Source organism: Sylvia atricapilla, chromosome 3 (genome assembly GCF_009819655.1).
Source record: "Sylvia atricapilla isolate bSylAtr1 chromosome 3, bSylAtr1.pri, whole genome shotgun sequence".
Lineage (NCBI taxonomy): Eukaryota > Metazoa > Chordata > Aves > Passeriformes > Sylviidae > Sylvia > Sylvia atricapilla.
In genome coordinates this window covers 50,967,369-50,988,782 of record NC_089142.1, presented here as the reverse complement: position 1 = coordinate 50,988,782, position 21,414 = coordinate 50,967,369, and the positions used below count along the sequence as shown (strand labels likewise).

The 21,414-nt window shown below is 40.8% G+C and overlaps 2 protein-coding genes across 3 annotated transcripts; both read right to left on the bottom strand.

The window, feature by feature from the left end:
• Window positions 1-1,514: 1,514 nt before the first annotated feature.
• On the bottom strand, window positions 1,515-13,891 carry SMPDL3A (sphingomyelin phosphodiesterase acid like 3A). Of its 2 annotated transcripts, none has more exons than XM_066315317.1 (8): window positions 13,756-13,891; window positions 12,143-12,356; window positions 10,898-11,042; window positions 7,824-7,920; window positions 6,564-6,742; window positions 5,260-5,440; window positions 3,229-3,353; window positions 1,515-2,033 (listed from the first exon to the last, which is right to left on the bottom strand). In XM_066315317.1, the coding sequence occupies exons 1-8, from the start codon at window positions 13,844-13,846 to the stop codon at window positions 1,722-1,724; spliced, it is 1,344 nt and encodes a 447-aa protein (XP_066171414.1). In that variant the 5' UTR covers window positions 13,847-13,891; the 3' UTR covers window positions 1,515-1,721. The 2 variants fall into 2 exon arrangements, with proteins under 2 accessions (XP_066171414.1, XP_066171415.1); XM_066315318.1 differs by lacking the exon at window positions 13,756-13,891 and adding an exon at window positions 13,516-13,578.
• A 2,543-nt stretch (window positions 13,892-16,434) lies between these two features.
• FABP7 (fatty acid binding protein 7) lies at window positions 16,435-20,011 on the bottom strand. Its single transcript, XM_066315316.1, has 4 exons — window positions 19,881-20,011; window positions 19,047-19,219; window positions 18,264-18,365; window positions 16,435-16,805 (listed from the first exon to the last, which is right to left on the bottom strand). The coding sequence occupies exons 1-4, from the start codon at window positions 19,951-19,953 to the stop codon at window positions 16,755-16,757; spliced, it is 399 nt and encodes a 132-aa protein (XP_066171413.1). The 5' UTR covers window positions 19,954-20,011; the 3' UTR covers window positions 16,435-16,754.
• Window positions 20,012-21,414: the final 1,403 nt, after the last annotated feature.

Below are 21,414 nucleotides of genomic sequence, written 5' to 3'. Positions count from 1 at the left end.
CTGGCAAATTGGAGGAAGCTCAGCTATCCTACCAGCTCCAATTGCCCTTATGCTATCCACCCACAACTCTGCTTGCTTCCCTTGGGAAATGGGTACTGGTAACAGGCTTTTTTTTTTAATAAACACACTCAGGAGAATCACAACTAAGGCACACATACAACACACAGGGAATCATGAGCTTTCAGAACGGAAACTTCATGGCACTTCCTCACAGTCTGTACACTCACAGTCTGTACAGTGCCCACATTAATTTAGGTTATTTACATACCCAGATCCATTTGAGGCCAGGCAGAGCAGATAGCTCTAAAGAGCTTACATGCTCACCATATCTTCTGTAAGCACTGAATTTAAAATACAGACTGCCTGCTGTGCACTGCAGGACTTGTTTCTGAATGCAAATTTAACAAACCAACCATTTCCTCTGTGGATGATTGATGCATAAGAAATCTGTGGTATCTGCATCTACAGTTGTGCATGCTACAGACTCAAAAAATTTATCAGAAAATTTTCTGCTGAATATTTCAAGCTTGAGTAGAAACAAACCTGGGAAGTTCTTCATCAGCTGCAGTAAAGACTTTAATCTCATTATAAAAAACCCATCAATTGAATTTGTTTCATAGCCACTTCTATAGCTCCCCTTAATCATGGATAATACAGAGCAGGGTCTGTGTTGTATTTTATTGACCAAAGTTTCCAAAAATATAGCTCTTTGTGTGGCAGAAAACTGGGTGAAGGTCCTTCTTGGTTATACACACATCAAATAAAGGGCCATCTTAACAGCATCATCTTGTGCACATATTTAGCCATAAGCAGAGAAAGAAGCAATCTCTGCAATTGTAAATTTGAATATGTGATACCTTTTATATTAATTACTAGATGGCTCTATGAAAAAAAGGAAACCTAAGAAACAGCATGACAAGTAAATGTTTACCTGTGCCACTCATATACAGAGAATGTATATGCTGAGTCAAATTACTGATGTTGATCAATTTAAACCTATATGGTTTAAATATATGGTATGCCGCAAAATCTCATACCAGGACATTCCTTGATAGCTGTATCAATGTACATAGTTCTGTTGTAAGAAAAAAGCACTCTGTGCTGGGCAAACATATTGTGAAAAATTAGATTAAGCATTTACAGGATCGAGGTTTGTGTTCCATTAAGTCACTTTTATGCTACCATTTGAAAATGCCCCCAAGAAGTGGGTTTGAGTGATTAACAAGGAAAACTTGACACAGAGAGGTATCTAATACTGGAATTGCATCAACAACTCAACCACATTCAAGTCTCAGCAAATGCAGGTTTTGCCGACTTCAGTTTGCAAATTTTGACAGCCGATGGTTGAAACCTGCCCCCATAAAAATCCCATGCCTGAAATGGAATTGCCTATGTTTACACACCCTGAGAAATAAGACTTGGATATACAAAGACCTGAGTGATTAAGTTCCATTCCCACACACTGGGATGCTTGTTACAGAGGGTACAGGACACTTGAGACAGAGCAAAGTATCTGGTCATTATCACATAGCAAATAAACTTTTATTTAGATGATAAAGGAAAACACATTTACAAGAAGAAAGATCTAGGGAGTTTTACTGCTTCCCTGAAATGCAGAGAAGTCCCACAGGCTCCCTATCAGCATGTCGGTGCTTGAGAGAAAGAACAAGCAGGTTCTTTAAATCACAGGCTAAAGTCACTCTGCATTAACTGCAGGGATTTCATCTCCACATTGCCTCCTGATTGATGCAATCTGTGTATGAGGAGTAATCTAAATACCGGATTGCACATATTTGGCATGTCTTGCACCCCTCTTCACAGAGAATAGTTTTGTCATAACTCACAATATAGTTACTGTAATACTGCTCAAACAGCGTGCTGTGTGGCATAGACAACTGCTTGGCCATTTCATATAGGCTTTCTGGTTTCAAGTCTTCAATGCCGTAAGTTTTAGTCAGGATGTATTCTAATTTCCAATTTGATTCATTTTTCTTGTTGGCGTCTCTGAGGTCCAAATAAAACTGCCAAAGATCCTACAGTTAAAAAAAAAAAAAAAAAAAAAAAAAAAAAAAAAAAAAAAAGAAAGAAAGAAAGAAAGAAAAAATAGGCACTGCTGTATTGCTTTCTTCCCTGCTTCATTAAGTCTGGGGAGTGATATATTGATTAGGAAGCTGTCACTCCTCATTATTCACATGTGAATAGAAGGTCACGTCCCACCCCAAGAGCTGGGCTTACACCCAAAGCTGGTACTTCCCGAGCGGTAATGGTGGGGGGATGGGGAGGAGAAGAAAAAGGAGCCACAAAGGCAGCGGTGGCAGTGTTTAGAGCTCTCTCCTGTCCAAACTCCACAGCGTTCATGTCTGCCTCAGGAGTGGGGCAAAAGGGTGAGAGCCACAAGTTTCCTTTCTGTTGGCACTACTTCTGGGGCAGAATAGATAGAAAAAGAATGTCCCAGGGAGAAGTTAAGGAAAAGGAGGGATGTCGATGCAGGAGTGAAATCTGCACAAGAAAGGAGCAGCCTGAATTAACATAGGTCTCCAGAGAGAAACCCCAGTCTCAATCAAGCTGCAGGATGCATTGTCACTGAACTAGGCAGGGTCAAGATTTTATCCTGAATTACAGAGAGAAAGTCTAAACCATTCACAGCCAAAATAATTACACATGATTCACTTTATCTCCAAAAATCACATGAAACTACAAAGTAGAAGCCTTCTACTTTTTATTTTTCTTCTAAATTTATCTAATGTTTCCTATGAAAACCCTATATAGGAAGGTACATGATTATAAAACGCATTCTGTGGTTAAAAGTGTTTCCTTCATCAGCCCTTTTTACACCCTTTGGAAACGTTTGATGGGCTGCATCCCAAAACTCAGGCTATCACCAGCAAACAACATTGGTATGTAAGCACACAAGGATTTAGGTGAACCTCTTTCACCTTTGCAGAGCTTCCTGAAAATAGTTTTAGGATTTTGCCCAGAAAAATTCTGTCTTTGATCCTACATCATAAGAATATTTGATACAGAGCAGAAAGTACTGAGGGTTCTGCAGGCACAGAAAGACCAACCAGGTTTTCTTTCAGATTACCTTTTCTTTGCCCAGGAAGAAAAACTAAGAGTAGGCACCAAAATCCCATCACCAGCAGCCATAACACTACAAAGGCGGACATCTCACTGTAGTTTTTGCTGTCACTATAAAATCTTAAACAATGCTTTAAAATCTTTACTTACCAGCAAGCTATAGTCAAAAAGATCATATTGATACAATCTGACACCAGGGTTATTCGACTCCATTTGCCAGACATCCTTCACGGGAGTTACAGCAGGTGCCACAAACAAGGAATTGACTGGCTTTCCTGCAGAAAAAGGGAAATTGAGGAGACAGTCTCCTTTGAATCATTTCTTTTTCAAACTAATGTTTTTGTAGAGTACCAACACAGCAAAACCAGGCTTAAAGACACCAGAAATTTTTTCACCTAATTTAGCTGTATCACTGTGAACTGCCATACTTCCAATGGATAGACCAAACCCTGTGTGAAATACTACAGTACCACTCCAGTGTGTACCACTTAAGCCTGTCTATACTAGAGGCTTCCCAACCAATTCAACTGCCTGTGCAAAACTGCAAAATGGTCTTGCCTATTTGTAAAGTCTCTGTATTTTGTATATTTCTACTAAAGAAATATTAAAAAACTTCAATTGCTGTTTCCATACTGTATTTTACATGTTGCTTTATATAGTTATGTTATTAGAAACACCAGGGTCTGTTTCATCACCTGACCCTGAGTAGCCCAGCATCTACTGTGTGAACCCCAACCTCTACAGCAACGGAAACATGAGGACGTAGTGAGTTTCTGTAGTGAGACAGAATGATGTGACATTGAGAAGTTCTCTGTGGAACAAAAAGGAAGCCCTAACTATTCCCATCTCTGACAGCATCACAGCAGTGAAATCACAAGGTCAACCTCCAAACAGAGGCAGAAGTTTTGAAAGTTTGGAAATCAGTAGATTCTTCTGGAGAAAATACAGCTGAGCTCTATTTCAGTACACTGGCGCTGACTGCAATATTGCATTTATCTTGAATTCTCTGGAATTTTGTCAAGAGTAAATTGTCCTGAATAGAAGACAGTCTAAAACTGTAGAGATAAACACAATGTGTATTTGATTACTATTTAAATTTTGTCAAAAGATGCAAAATTACTAAAATAATTGGGAAGTAGTTACTTGCACATGCAAGCTTTAATGACAAACACCAAGCTCAGTCTGTTCCTAGTGAAATTTGCACTAGAGATAATGATTTCATGAACGAATGGGACAGTGTAAAAAAATACAGGTATAAGATGGCATTGGGCATCATTAAAAACAAAAAAAACAAAACAAAATAAAAGAAGCCAGTTCTCTCACTGAGCTGGATCCTTTTTTACTAGAAGTTAACACCATGTAAAAAGGTAAAAATTTGGAATAGTATTACCTAGTCAGCATTTTGGGCATTGCTCATTTGAGTTTATATAAATCATAGATGAAGAGCTATTAAACATTTGGGTATTTTAAATAAATCAAAGCAATGAACTGTTCTATGGTGAACAAAAAGCTTTTTAGAAGTTCTTTAGTTAGAGATGTTATGAGTGCTCCATATGGCCATGCCCATGCTTAGAACTAAGGGATTTCAATGCAATAAACAAAAATTTCAACGTGGGTGATTTTCTTGAAGGGAAATTAGCTGATCTAAGAGATGCAACGGGCAGAGACTTTCTTTCCCCCACCTCCTGCTTACCCTTATCTTAATTAACTTTGAAGCAGCAGGGAACTCAGCAGAGAGGCACAGTAATGATGCAGGAAATAGAAGAACATAGAGCATGTCTAGCTGGCCTGAGAACATTCCCCTTGACACATTACACAATAGCAACTAGCTGGTATAATTTGCCCATGTCACTGAGAGAGCAGAGAGGAAAGACTAGAAATTCTTGTCTAGGCATAAGCATTCATTAAAAAAAAAAAAAAAAAAAAAAAAAAAAGGAAGCTTGGAGAGTCTCTGCTGACATGCTGACATCAACAAAAAAGGACAGTCACCACTGCAAAGTTCTTTTTGGAAATAAAATTGGAGTGTGTGAGACTTGAACTCTTGCAGACAAATAACAGTATTTCCCCAATTTCCTTTTTTCAATTATTTATACCACAGGCCGACTAGACAGAGCATGCAGGTAAGTATTAACTTGCTTTTAATCAGGAAGAAAAAATTCAGGAGTCAACAAGCATCATTACCTTCTTCATCCAGGAGGACCATGATACTATCTCTATGTGTATGTCCAAAAAACTGGCCCGCAATAACACTACTGTATCTGCGAAAAATCTTTACCAGTCTCTCATTGTAATACTCCCTGATAGCTGTAGTATTCCTTGCATATGGCAAGTATCCTACTGGGACATGACCTATTATATACACCTAAGGAATTAAATACAGAAAGCACAATTAGCACTTTTATTTGAAACTTAGAATCTTGTTTGTATCCTAGAAATGGTTACCACATTTTCATAGTAATGCTGCCTTTAAAAGTGGCATTCTAAAAGCTGTAAATCATGACAGGCTTTTTAATATAAAATCCCAACAGTAAGATCGCTTAAGTTCATAATATCAATTTAGTATCTCACTGAGGAGAAAACATGTTCCAGTAAATCTGTGCATGATTTTAGGTCTAAGGAAAACGTTATCAATTACTTCAAATGAAAAAATATGTTACTAGGGCAAGGCTTACAATTTGGCATCTCAAGAGGACAGAACTAAAAATTTATGTTTGAGTATTACAGAGTCTGCACTAGAGAGTCACCAGAAACTTGGATAAATGGTTAAAAACCCTTCAGAGGTAGGGACTTAGTGCCAACTGCCCACACCAACTAACATGCTGCAGGGTTTCCTGAGGAAGGGAAATCTTTCCTTAAGCCTGACTGCAATGTAATATTCTAAAATTGCAACACTGTAGCAAAATGTACAAAATCTGTTTCAAATTAAACACTGTTGCTCAGGTGATGATCCAATCCCCACATGAATCAACCAATCAATCAATCAATCAATAGGGAGCCAACAATTTAAACCTTCACTTCACTGTGTATTACAAGACAAGTTATTATAACACTCAAATCATAGCAATTACTGCAGCTTGGGTAAGTTTTGTGCCTGACAATCTCTTTTCTAATTTCTATTTTTGATACTTTAGATTACATTACAATGCAAATAAAATATGTTAGCTTTTGTCTTAGGCCAAAAGCATAGGTTTTAAAATGAAAGGCTAAGTGCAAAAAGGTCAGAAACTTGACTTCTACAATATTTTACATGGTAGGAAAGAAAAGGTGTTTTACTTTGTAATATGAGAAACTTCATTCGACTAGTTTATTAATTGCAGCAAAATGTGCATATTAAAGAAGGAATTATTAAAAAACAAATTTTTAGCTTTGTAGTATCTTGGGCAGCATTATTATTCTTCTAGAAGCATGTTTATACTTTTATTATCTCTAGGGTTTTTTTGTCAAAATTAAAACAAATAATGACAGCATCTGTTTCTGCTCCCTACCTTTTCCTTCTTTTGTGAAGAGGTTTCAAGTATTTCCTCCAGCCAGGCAAACTGGTTGGCTGGGTCAGTGATATTCACAGTTACCTTGTTGGGGCTGTAATATAAATTTGTGTTCAGACTGATTATCCTGAGTGGCTGATGGCTATTACTGGATTCAAACAGCTGCGTGTAGAAGCCGCCTGTGAAAATAAGACCAACATCAGATGACAAATTAAAGGCTTCAAAGCACAACGTTACAATCAAAGCATACCACTGACCAAATACCAAACCTTCCTCTTCTAATAGAATATGTAATATTTCTTCCACATTGACTGATACAGCAGTCGTAAAAGGTCCATGCTTGTTGAAATACAGCAAACATACAGTCTCCTTCAGGAAGAAATGTTTCAGCTTAGTAACCTCGTACTTTGAAAGTCATTTAACTTCAGACTGATGATATGATGAAAAGTAAGGATCACACTTTTCAACCCTTGCTCCCAAAATTTTCCATGGCATGCTGAGCTTCTTCAATAGGTATAACTCCACAGTTCATGGACTTCAATGGAGCCATGGCAACAGAAGCATAACAATATAATTTAACTTAAGATCTGCCTCTTTGAATTTTATTATCCTTATTCAAGTTTCTACTTCCACTCTTATCCAGACTTTACCTTCACTCAGGACACAAAAACACAAACTAAACTTCCAAATCCCTAATGTTTGAGTGGATTGGAAATTGGGTTGAACTTTTCAGTCCTTTGCTAAAAAGAAAAATTCTAATTAGGATACAATTATTCTGCCAGTTTATTAAGTTGCACACAAATATTAATAGCATAATCACCACAGCTATGTGCTACCATAACCTGAATAAAAATGTAACTATTCAGTATGCTCTGTAACACATACACCATTAAAACAGAAACAACATTTTAATAGTTTTTTCCCATCAAAGTAAAGTTTTTGTGTGCATCATATGCCCTCATCTAAAAAGTGCTATGAGGTCTGGAAAGCAGAAAGATATTTCACATGCATTGCTACAGTCAGTAACACTCAACATGTTACAAAAAGTGATAAATTGTGATAAATATTGCATCAGAAAGTAATAAATGTAAGCTGAATACAGGCATTGCCATTCCAAAGGTAAGTAACTTCTTCAGGAGAAGCACCACAGATAATCTATTGTTCTGACTCATCCTAGACTTAGCTAGACAAACAGGACAAATCCACAGAACATTCATTCTCTCAGCCCTAGCTTCACAATGTATTACTGCCATACTTTACCTTTCCTGAAGGTATTGATTGCTTCATCACTTAGCCAAGGTTTCCAGAAATCTGCTACAGCATTGTAAACTTCACTGGTAGTTACAGGAAGCTGGTCCTGTGAGAGAGGAGAACCTGCCTAAGTCTTAATATTCAGACACACAGACAAAAAAAAGACTAAATTATCCTGCCTGACCTTTTGTATTACATGTAAGTGTATCCAGTCATCACCAGCAGGACTTCAAGAAAGGAAAAATCAACTTCTGAATATACAGTATTGCTGATCAGGAACAAAAGCCTAAATTCAGAACTGATTGCATGGCCTTGTTAATGCATTATTAAACTAATTCCAGAAGTATGTCAAGCCTTAAGAATACAGCAGAATGGAAAACCATACATTCTGTAAAATTAATAAATATATCAACTGGCAACTCAAAGTCTAAAAATAAAGTCTTTTGGACAAATATAAGTTTCTTCTTCAAGTAACTTGGGTTTCATAGTAGCTCCCCAAAACTCCACTTTGGACCTCAGAAACATTCTGGTGAAATTCACAAATGTTTTAATTATGTCCTTTTACTTATCCTAAGAAAGCATTCTAAAATGTACAAGAGAAAGTTTTATCAATGTTTTCTCCCACTGGCTCTAATTAGGAATGTAGCACTCTTCAGTCTGAGCCACAGCCTGATGAGACCCATCAAACCCTGACAGGAAGATACCAGCCTGTCCTTGATTTTCCTAAAATACATGGACTCCTGGTGCTAGAAGGAAAAAACCCAGGGATGTAAAAAGTTGCAGTGCCTGTTTTCTTAAACATAAAATTTGACCTTTCTAAGATCTTTGAAACTAAACATACATTATTAGAGGTTTAGGCAGTAAGTCTCTGTCTAGGAGCAGAGCAATCAGATGTCTGTTGAGACATTTGTTGATTGCAGAGCCCAGACATGAGTTGTTAGGACAGCTTTGAGCCTGAGCTAACAGTCACTAACAGAGCAGCAAAAACCTGATGCCAGATAAGAGGCCATGTTATGGACTGAAGGTGCTTTGGGCCCAGGCAAGTCAGTGTTCTCTGAACTGCCAGAAGCAGTTTGGGGATTTGCTTTAAGTTGGAGTAAGGGTGTGAAACAAGTAAGACTATGCCGAAAGGCCAAGGTCACAATATATGAGCTTAAAGGTATCAAAATGCTTGATTAACCTGAGTAGTATTTTTAACATGTTCTGCAAGAAAAACCACCCAGGACTGTTCAGTTGTTAAAACAGACAGTTCTGAACACAAGAGAGCAATGAAATTCTTTGGTTCATGGCGAGTGCATAGCTTTTACACTTGCTTTGGAACAGCCTACAGTGTGTGGCTTGCTCCATATTGCTTCCAGTCTACAGGACACCTGCCAAGCCAATCCACATGAAAGAAATATCATAAAGAGCAAAAGACAAACATTAAAAAATCAAACAAGTTGAAATGACCTCATAGTGGGGACTGTCTGATCCCACGTATTTTTCAAACAGTAACTGAAAAGCATGTCAGTTCTGCACACTGGTGAAGCATGCCATTTCAAAGTATCACAGAAACACTCCCGAGTGGCTTTGTGCAGGGAGAACTAACAACAATCACCAGTTATTTCAATTGCCAGTTTGTTTCAATTTTCTATTTGCTGCCCATCTGCCCCTCCTGAGCATCTTTTCTTTCTGTGTTCAGATTTAATTTCACAAACAAAATTCGTATTTGTTGAAGAAGTCCCTACATTCTTTGTTTACAAGGTTTGTGTAGGGCTTTTTCCCCTTATGAAAGGAAATCTCCTGAATGACAACAATTCTCTGCTAAAATATTTTAAAAAATGAAACAAAGTGAACATGAAACACCGTGTGACACTTCAGTTAAGGTGTTATTTATTGAAATAACCACAAGGAAGTGGTTTCTAGAGAATCAACCTGCCCCCATGTCAGTGCATATGAAAAGCCAAAGCTTGACTACCACAGTAAGAACACAAAGGACTAAAGTCACAGTTTGGTTTGTGCATTCAATCTTCCAATATACATCTAGCTGTTATTTTGTCTCTCACGCTTCCTTTGCCGTGTCCCTCAGCACCTCTGCATGCCCCTATTTGGGAACCACTAACTCCAGCAATGACACAGGCAACCACACAATCACCTGCTGCACCAACCTACACCCAGACAGGCCTAATAAATACCACAGAAAGCTGGAATACAAGCCTTGAGAGTGTGAAGGGGGGGTTACTGAATTCCCATGAGGAATTTTAAACGAAATACTTCAGTTGACCTGCTTCATATCCCTTCCGATCCCCTCACATCCAATGACAGCATTTGCTTCTGATCCAGCGCACTGCCAGATCGACCCACAACACGCTTTTTAAAGGACAAATGAAGCAACTGTTTACTTTTGAGTATGCCAAGAACAATATTCAGCAAAGTCAAAGTGAAAAAGCACCATCCTCAGCTGCACATAACATCAGTGTTATGTAGTGAATCATCAATGTGATTACAGCTAAATGTCCAACGAGGAAAGAAAAGCAGACATATTTTTAATAGCAGTGGCAATACTATGGGAACTTAAAGAAAAATTCGGCCATTACTTTAGTTAAAAAACAACAACAAAAAATCTAGTGATGCCAGATGACAGATTTCCAGTAGGCCTTTGAGTAGGCTTTGAAACTTACCACAGGCTCCCAGGTCCATTAATGATGTCACTTCTGCTAGACTAAGATACTGTATACACATGCCCGACATATGCAGCAAGGAAAAGTATGTGTGTATTAACTATGTTAATAGTTAGTGTCAACCATATGGGGACACGTGGTGGTTCTAAGCCATGAGGAATGATTAGCAATAAATTTACATGACCTTGGGCCATGTACAGATTCTACCTGGCACCAATGTTTCCTTAAGAGCACAGAGAGAGTGATTTAGTTTCTGTTCTAGAGTGGAACTATTTATAATATTAAATGCCAACTGAAGAGCTGCAGAATTCTGTTTCCAGAATAACAGTTACACAGAATTAACTCTTATTTTTCAGATGTGCTTTCCCAGGAGTTAGGAACACACTCAGTATAAAGTATGAACAAATTTCTAACTTGTTTTACCTGTGGCCAGTAGTCATGATTGCCTAAGGCTGGGAAAACCTGAAGATCTGGAAAGAAATTACGAATTGTAGAACTCAGATTACCAATGATGCTAATGACCAACTTCGTGGAGAGCTCTTTTACAGGAACATGAGGAGGGCTATCTCTGAAAAAGGAAAAGGCTTGATTAACAAAGGTTTGTTAGCAACACAAGGAAAGCAAAAAATTGTGCAAACACATTATAGCATGTAGCGCTACTATACACTTTAATTAAAATCACAGAATCAAAGGCTCTCTGCAAAAGCTTTTGTTTTAAAAAACACAAACAAGTAATCTTGTTTAGACAATGCCTATGCTATGATTCATATTTATCATAATGAAGATTTCTTAAATATTAAAGTCATCATTTTGAGCTACTGTGCAGTTTGTGTTATATATCTTCCATCACCTGCACATTGCTAGTTTCTTTTTTCCCTTTTAACAATATCCTGTTGAAAATTAAGTACGATAAGGTAAGTGAAATAAATTCATCACTTGACTTCATATTTCTTAACACCCTTTCCTACAAAAAATGAGTGATGTAACATACTAGCTCATATAAACAAACTAGCTCTCACACTTAAAAATACTTATCTCTGATAAATTATCCATTGATGTATGCCTTAAAAAATTGTGTGATGGTAGAATTGAGAGTTCTGCTGTGGCAGAAGGGTAAATCAATGTCATTTTTTATGATTACCTAGAAAGTAACAAGGCACAGTACTATGCCTTGATAGCACAGTACTATGAAGCTGCTCCCTTTCACACTTCTTTGTCTGGTCCCACTGCTAAGGCACACAAAGCCTCACAGGTAACGTCTCTGTGAGAAAGTATTATTAAGCCCATTTAATAATACTGAAGACTGGAACAGAAAAGGTAAATGTTCTTACTCAACGGAGACCTACAATGAGTCAGTTACTGCCCTGACCATTATTTTTGCTTTTTCTACTTCCTACCCTCCCTGCACCATCCCTATTAACTCACACTAATATAGCCATGTGCTAAATATCACAATGAACAGTCCAGAAGTTATTAAAGAGATCAGAGCCTGTTCCTGAGGCCTTATACTCTCACTCAGTATTCCACTTAGTAGCCATTTGAACAACTAAAGGAACAATTAGCAGTTGTGAGATACTGAACTTAAATCAACTGGTGCAAATACAATCTTGTGACTTGCCACACTATTTGGCTATCCAGCCTCAATTGCAGAGTGACTTGAACACTTACCCTGTCCAAATCATGAATGAAACCTGCTCTTTTGAATCCTTCATGAATTCAAATGCTGACAAAATAAGTTGATAAGGAGAATCACATAAAAAGTCTCCAAAAGGGCCTGGGTTGGAGGCATTGGCTCCTTTGGAAGAAGAACAAACTTTGGAGCGATCAGGGGTAATGTGGTAAGTCGGATCTAAATGTAGGTCAGATACATGCCAGAATTGTCCTGTTTTCAGAAAACAAAGGTTAAAGGAAATGCATTATTTGCATTTGAACTGGATATACAGTGGTAATGCCAAGTTTATTCCAGTTTATCTACTGCTACTCCTATTTAAAGTTAACAGATTGTTGATTAGCCTGTAAATGTGGGCAAGTTCTTCCTGACGTCCTTCATGTAGACTGCTTAGAAAAACCGAAAAGAGAAGCAGAGGCATGGGTTTATGGTATTCACCAAAAATGAAATGGAGATTGGAAGGAACTGAAAAATCAGCTCCTTTTCATTAACAGCAATTTGGAAACCAGATAGTAGAGGAAGCAATAGAAGGAATTCTCCACTCCACTTGAAAAGAAAGGGAGCTACATTTTAATTATTTTTCCAGACCTTCCCTGGCTGGAAGCTACTGTAAAAGATGACAAGAAAGATGTTTAGAAAGAAAAGCAAGAAACAGCATGTGTGCAGAGACTGGGCTTCTCACCATAGAGCAGCATGTCAGCCTTACTTACGGCTTTCCAGGCTGACATGCTATCAGCCACTGTTACATAGCATTGCATGGATAAAGGAACTGAGAAGTACAGGAATGTGCTGAATAAGATGAACGAAGTCTGTTAGACTATCAGCCTTCAAATTTCATGTAAAATAAGAGTAATTTCTTTTTGTCAGTTTCAAAGCACTTGGTAAAGGCACACGTGTATGTGGGGCAGTGGTTGTGAAAGAGGGACAGATATAAATTGATTTTTCCCAAGGTCACATGCTCACTCTGTGGCTGAGCAGGCACCACACGACTGTACCCCCATGGAGTTTTATTTCAGGAATCAGACTAGAGGTGATCCTCCAAATCTGTAAAATTTTCAGAGAGGAGGAGACAGGAGACAGACAAACGCCGGGACACTGCTGCGCGCTTGTTCCGAGGCAAGTGAGTAACATGGAATGAGAATTCTGTGGGACACCATTTGGGAGCACTCACCTGCACACACGTCCCGAGGGTATCAGGCCAGGCAGAGCGTGTGTGTTTGCTGCCAGCACAGCACAGCCCAGCACAGCATAGTACAGCACAGCCCAGCCCCCAAACGCGGTGTTTGCAGTGCGTGCCAGGGCTCACCTCACTTCACCTCACCCGCTGCCCTGCCCGGACAACTAAATATAAACCCCGTGTAACCCCCCGTACCTGAAAAGAGCCATGTTGACTGACCTAGCAGTCACGTGTGGCCGAAGCCAGTCGGGACAGGGAATGCTACGGCAGCGGGTTATGTGCGGGAAGCAGTGCCGGGGGAGGGAATGGAGCCTCAAGCGCAGCCCGCCCCCCCCGTTCTCGCCGCCGGGCTGGCAGCGGCCCCCGGCCGGGCCTCACCCCGCTCCCCGCCCGCCCCGGCCGGGCCCCTCAGCCGCTGAGCCCCGGCCCACTCACCCACGGCGGAGCGGGGCCGCTGCGGGCCGGCCGGCGCCGCCTCCAGCGCGGAGCAGAGCAGCGCCAGCCCCAGGGCCAGCCGCAGCTCCATGTCGGCCGTGCGGGAGCGCCCGGCCCGCCGACGGCTCTACTGCTGTGAGCGGCGCGGCGGCCGCGAGAGAGGCGAGCCCGGGACGGCTTGTGCAAGCCCCGGCCTCGGCGGGGCCGCCGGAAACCACCGCGCCCCGCCCGCACCGCTCGGCGACAGAAGCCGCCCCGGGCCGCCACCCGCTGTCGGGACGACGGCCGTGACCGGGGTGACCTTCAGGAGGTGCCACCACCCCCGGGTCAGCGCTAAGGAGCTCGCAGGAGCCGAGCCTTGGCCGCGGAAAGGGCTGAAGGCACCGGCTGATGTGAGGAGGCCAGAAGGAAGGCTGCGCTCCACACCCCGCACCAGTCTCAAGCATCTCTTGGAGGGAAGGTTTCTCATGGCATACGTGTAAAAACAGATCCCGATTACGTATAAGGCTTTAAAAAAACAAACAAAACCCCAGAAACATCCAACCTGATGAAAAATATTATCCAAGTTCACCTTTAATACAGCTTAAGGGGAGTGATGAGGTATATCATAAATACAAGTCTCCACCGCCAAGGCTTTTAGAACTGCTGTCTATTGAAGTCAAGAGTAGTTCGATATAGAGGAAGAGTGCTTGGTGTCAGTTTTAGGAGGAGATCACAATAATAGTGTCATAGATCCTGTAGCTACCCTGAAATGTCCCACGACTCACTATGGAGTCACTATGCTGTTCTTGTCAAGGCTCTGCAAAGCTGTGGAAGCCCCATGTGACAGTATATTCCTCTTTTCCACACCTCTGAGCAGCATCAGTTACTTTACAGGCACCACTGCCCCACTTTTCTCTCCCTTATTTAATTTGACACTGACATTGTTTATATTTAAATAGGGAAAAGTAGCTTTTGTTTAAAGGGCTATTTATCTGTTTAAAAGTGACTGTAATGCATAATATTTACCATTCAGGGTTTATTTGTAAGCCAAGTCTTAACAATTTCCCTCTGCATTACTTTCCTAGTAATTAAAAAAACAAAACAAGCAACCTAGTTTTTTTAATTGATGACCCCACAAATCATTTGTTGTGCAGATAAATGGCAGTATTGGGAAAGCATATCTGTTTACTCCAGTGCAGAGGGAAAAGCAGCTGCCCCAGCTTTCTGAGAAAAGGTGGCTGGTAAGGACAGTCATGTGTCAAATGCACCCACAGGCAAGCCTGCAGCAGTAGAGGGGAGGCAGATGAAGGCTGTATTAGGTACTGAAGCTGAGGATTAAATGCATTGATAAAACCAAAGGGCAGATGTTGCTTAAACATAACTTGCAGTATACCCATGAAACAGCCCAAAGCATAGAGAGTGGAGCTCCCCACACCACTGGATCACATTCCACTTTTCATTTCTGATTAAAGAGATAGGTTTTACATTTTAAAAACTATCAATGCTCACCAAAAAAACCCATATTTATAAAGGTTTATAGTTAAGGGCTCTGTCTTCTATGTATGGTCCTCCTCACAAGAAAAAACAGACTTGAATATTCACTTCAGATTAGTTTTTGTGAAAAAAATAAAGCTAACAACATTGAGTTTTACATTTGCATGTGAGAGGTGCCAGTTATGTGTAAACTTTTATCAGATGAGTTACTCATATTATCTTTCCAGGGAAGCAAGAAGCCTCTTCCCCTATCCCATGGCAGATCTGAAGGATGAGGCCTGGGAAGCTGAGCAAGATGCCTCTCCTGCACCTCTGGCTGCAGCCACCCGTACCACTCACAGAGCAACGACCAGCTAAATCCACAGCTCAGCTTTGCCCTTGTTTCCAAGGCTGTAGGTAAACAAAGCAGTAGCTACTGTAGTTTTTTGAGTCAAGTGTGTAGAACGCATGGATTCTCCAAACTATCTCCTCCATTCTGCCAAAAATCTCAAAAGTTTCAGTTTTCATAAGCATAAGGCAGTTTTTCCCACTCTGGCCTTTTAGGGATATATTGTTCAGGCATAAAGTTTTAATTTCTCATTTTAGAAGTATTTTGTTTTAAATTGCTCACAGTGCAAATTATCTCTGGTACATATTAGCTATGAAACAACAGCTCTGAAAGGGAAGTGCAGGAGGTTTATGGTGTACTGTTTTCCTCCCATTCCTGTGGAGACTGATGTAAGGGAGTTATCATGTTGATCCTTTCCTCCCACCCTGTGAAAGACGTCAATATTTGCATATTAGCAACCAAAAAAAAAAAAAAAAAAAAAAAAAACCAAAAAAAAAAAAAAAAACAACCCAAACCTATCAAAACAAATTGAAAACTCTAACTATTAAAACCAAAACTCTAGAAACTCTGGATCATTTGTCAATCTACTGACCTTAACCTGCGCTTAGTAACAAGTTCCCAATGAAGAAAGAGATGAAATTTATGTGAAAATCTCACTTCTCTGTCTACTACAAATACAGTTAAGTTTAGATTTCTCAAGCAAAAAGCCACCAAAGTCAATTTTTCATTTCCCCAAGTACTCTACACAGCATAGAAAGGCTGCTGCATCATTGTGTACCACCCACATGCTTTTCTGGCCTTTAACTCAGAAAAAGGAACTTTGAACACCTCCCTCCGAGACACTGGAATATTAGCCGATTAAATACCAAAGGAGCACAGGTTCAAAAAATGTTTTAATTTGTTTTAGCTGCATTGCAAAACAATTCAAATATTTTCCATTTACTGTAAAAAAAAAAAAAAAAAAAGGCAAGTGTTTCAGAAATTTAATGCTAAGTTTAACCTGTTTCACTATACAGCACAAGCATGCCTATTTGATGGCATAACTTTTTTTTATAAAAAACACCCTCCCCCACACACACAAAAAAATTTTTATTAACCTTTCATGCCAGAAATGTGCATTTTAGCTACGTTCAATCATGGACAGGACGTTAATCCATCCAGCTGAAGTAACATCAGGACAGAACTCAGGTATACTCTATGCCTTCTCATAGTGGCGAACAGCAACCACATCACCAAAAGTGAGAGTCTGCAAGTCCAAGGAAAAGACAGACATGTTAGACGCTGGACCATTTTCTGTAATGGTTTAACACATTATGAAGTCCATGCTAAATCAAGATTGGTTTATATTATGCAATTTATGGAAAAACAAATAGATCTAGATTACTGACATTTTAAATGAACAAGAAGCCAAGCCTTAGCTTTCTTATAGTTCCCATAAGATCTGATATTTTCTCCTTGCTGCTTTCACACCCAAGAAACACAATGCACATTTACAAGACGGCTATTAAAAATTTAACTTACAGTTTAATTTTTTAAAATATAGCATTGTTTTAATACAGAGTTATCACTTATTTTCTCAAACCTTATCCCACTAAGATGTGCAATCTGGTATTCCAAGGCCTCTATACTGTTATGCATAAATATAAACTCCAGGAGAACCTTGTCTTAAAAAAATGCATTCTGTACCCTGTGTAACTAGAACTACCAAATACTCTAGTCACTGCAGTTGAGCAGAACACCAACCATAGTGTGCATTCTGGAGGTATTTCCTGAGGTAGAACAGGGCATCTCATTGTATTCAAATTGCAGAGGACAAGATTTTCTCTATCTGTGTGATTTGTGCTGAGCTGCTTCAAAGAGCAAAGTATGACTTGTCCCTTGAAACACTTGCCAAGTTGTGTTTCAGTATGCTTTAAAGTTTTATTATTTGCAAATCTTCATCCACACAGATACTCGCTGAGGTAATTAGGAAACAAAATGACAGGTCTTCTCCAAGAATTAAATCTGACAGATTAGTATAGTTGAAGACATTTTATTTTTGAAAGCTACATCTCCTGTGCCATGAAAAGTGCTGTCCTGGACATTAGCTATAGTAACTTACAACATTTATTCACCACATAGTCTTGTTTCTAAAAAGTCAGGAAAAACAGGTGAATTTAAACTCAGACTTTTCTCCACACAATTGCTCTTTATCATAGTTTTTGACAAGACAGGAGGACTAAACCCTTTATTATTAAATATGAAAATGCTATTAGCTCCTGCAATATTGTAATTTTATTTTCACAGGAAACTACTTGTTCTGTGTATTTACTATTTATCTGTGCATACATAAAACATAAAAGTTTCTAAAGAAGTCTAAATTGCCACTGGCAACAGATAATTTCCTATATTATCAAGAACCTTGTATCATTTACAAGCTCACAAGGACTTTTTTTCTTGGGTGTTTACACAAAAGTCTAGAAAGGGAACATCTATACTCTGGAAATCCACAGGCTGGCCTGCCTAAAGCCACTAGTAATTTTTAATTGCCAGTAAAACAAGACACAAACCAAACCAAAATATATATTTTCAAAATCCCTGCTAGCTTTCCCCACAAATTAGTTTAAGGGTTTGTGTCTCTGTCCCACTGCTCACAAAGCTTGAGGTAAGGGTAAGTTGGAAGTGTTTGCAGTGCGTGTAAATGTTCAGTGTGCTCTATACTTACCATTACCATTTTGCCATCCTTAATTTCTCTCACAAAGTTTGTCTCTTTGCCATCCCATTTCTGTACGTGCACTAGCTTCTCTCCATCCAGGGTCACAACTGACTGCGAGATACCAAGAAACACAAAGGCATGCTTTTATTTAGGGTACTTAGGATTCTGCTCACACATTCAGCATGCACTGTTCTATTGAATTCTCTTCAATAGATGGATGTGGATCTAGAATGATAAAGTAGTCCCAGCCATTTTAAAGCCAAGGCTATGAATCATCCTCGTTTTTAAGCACGAAATCCACACAATTCTTGTTTGTGTCAAAGGATGAAAAAGTTGCTTCCTTTGAGTTCCAGTCTCCCAAGAACCTGCTCCAGATGTGCCTTGGAATAATATTTGATGTTAAGCCACCAAAGGTGCAGGAAAAGAGGCATCTGACTATTTTGACTGGGAAAAGTAATGCCAAATGATATTTGGCTTGTAAGAAAAGCAGGCAATGAACACAATTGACACTGAAGACAGACAGAGAGCTGCAACGTGATACATTCAGAAAAGGCATGGTGTGAGCAGGCAGGGCAAGCTAGACTCAGTCTTACAGGTGTTTTTTTTCCCCCAGTCCTTTGCGGTGCTGTAACTAGTAGCAGCAGAAGTAACTTTTTTTTTTTTTTTTTTTTTTTTTGGTGGTTTGTGTGGGTTTTTTGGTTTTTTTTTTGACCCTCAGAATGGAAGAGCCTGGGGGGAGGGAGGGGGGAGGGAACAAAAAAGAGAGGCGTCTGCAGCCCTGATCTCACTTACTTTGCAGTTTCTATCATCGGGGGTAGTTTCATCAAATTCCTCTCCGAGTTTAAAGCTGATTTCTGTGTTTTTGAAAGTGCTTTGAGTTCTGATCACTACTTTGTCCCCCTCGCTGCTGATAATCACAGTGGGTTTAGTCACATTCCCCACCTGTCGTGTTGCAAACCCCACTCCTAGACCATTCAAAGGAAAAGAGAAATACATCAAACTTCGGGATTTTTCCCCGCACCCCCCCCCCCCCCCCACACACACACACATATCGAAGTAGAGACATCATTCACCCCGGTCTGCAGCTGTAAGATATCCCTGTGAAACGCTGCTTTCTGCTTCTCTCGTGCTCTTATACCGAGAGTATCCATCGCTACCGTCCTCCCTGCCGTAGCTCCGCTCCCTCCCTCGCCGCCGGGCACCGGCAGCACCGCGCTCCCTCCGCGGTCACACGCACGGCCGCGATCTCTTCCGCTGCTCAGTTTCTATTCCTTATCACTCCAGCAGAATGATTTCTTTTTCACTTGTTTGTTGCAAACTTATGCGCAGGCAACACGTGCTCGTCTTTCACACGCTTCCCTTAGTCCGCGGGCATTTTCCCGAGCCTCTCCCACACAAACACACCCGTCCCCGCAGGTGAACAATTCCTATCGAATTAGCCCTATGGACAGAAGCACAGCCGCCAAAACCACCCCCTCCATCACCACCACTGCCAGTGTCTCACCTACCCCTCTGGCAACTGCGGGGAGCCTTTACAGGTTTTTGGGGGTTTTGGGGGGTTTTTTGTCCCAAACGGTGAAAAAGTCCAAGGTTTCCTAAAATATGCCGCCGCCCGGCCGTACCTACCTAGTGCCTTCATGTACTCATCGAAGTTGTGGCTGTCTACTAGCTTCCAGGTGGCGCAGAAAGCCTCGACCATGGCGGCCGGCCGCGTGTTCCGAGCACGATGCTGAGGATGGCAGGAGCGCCGGTGCCGCCGCGCCGCCCCGCATTTAAAGCCGGCGCCCGGCGGGGGGCCGGAGGCGGGGACGGGCCGCGGTCCGCCCCCGACGGCCGCCGCAGAGCCGCCCGCACCGCCGGGCGAGGGCGCTCCCGCCGCCGGGGACGGGCCGCGGGCTGCCCGGCCGGGCGCTCGGCAGGACGTGGAGGGGGCAGGGAGAGGGGCTGCCTCCGCCTGCCGCACCGCTCCTGGCCCGGGCCGCCCCGGGGCCACCCTCGTCCGCCCGCCTCGCTGCGAAAAGAACGCGAGGGAAAAACGAGGAGCGGGCACCCAGCGGGAAGGGCTGCCGAGTGAAAACACAGGATTGTAACGCTGCTGCAGAACACAAAAAGTTTTCCCATGAAGATTTTCAAGGCCGTTTTTTTCAAGGCCAAGTGCAGATCCCTTTTCCCACAATGGCATCTGTATAGATGCTGTATGAACTTGGTATTTGCTGTTCCTGGCTCGAAACAGCATCTTGGCTCCCTAACTGTCATCATTTGGAGATTAAGAATGAAGAAAAAGGAAAAGAGTATAAATTTCTTTTTCTTTTTTCTTTTTCTTTTTCTTTTTCTTTTTCTTTTTCTTTTTCTTTTTCTTTTTCTTTTTCTTTTTCTTTTTTCTTTTTCTTTTTTTCTGCAAGAGAGAGAATGTCTTCCTTCTAGCTGTTCTTTAAAATTTGTTGAAGGCATTAGGTGGTCAGTCATCTTGTCTCATTGTGAGTGCTTTTCATAAAGCAGCCTGTCTCTGTGGGACATCCCATGGTGTCCTGACCTATGGTATGGATGGACTCCAGAATTGAGCACTTCAGCTCTTGCAACTAATCTCAGGGACTGAGTGAAAGAGAATTTACATGATTTAGGAACAAAACCTCAGCAATTTTCCACCTAGTCCAGCCATACAAAATATAAATAATTAGGAATACTTTTCTAATATTTTAAAATTTGTTTTTGACTATCATTTGCATTTCTTTCAGGCTCTTGTAGCATGGCACATTCTTCGGGTGTAAGGCAAATGCTGTTTCTGGTGGGATTTAAATTTAAGCATGTCAGGTTGCATTGAGCAGCCTGGACTAGTGGAACGGTCCCTGACCATGGCAGAGGGCTTGGAACTGGATGATCCCTTCCAACCCAAATCATTCTATGATTCTGTGATATTAAATTCTAAATTATTTCAGCAATATCCTCATGCACTAGCAGTGTCTCTTCTCCCAGTACTGACAAGAAAAAGTTATCTGCTCATACAGATTTTCTTTGCAATAGCCATGGAGCTACTGTTTATTATGCTGGTGCAGATGTGTGCACAGAGCCTGGGAGGGCTCGTGCTATTATTGCTCACCGGGGCTTATATACAATTAGTCTCACTGACTTTGTGATATAAAATCCCTGAAAATGATTCAGT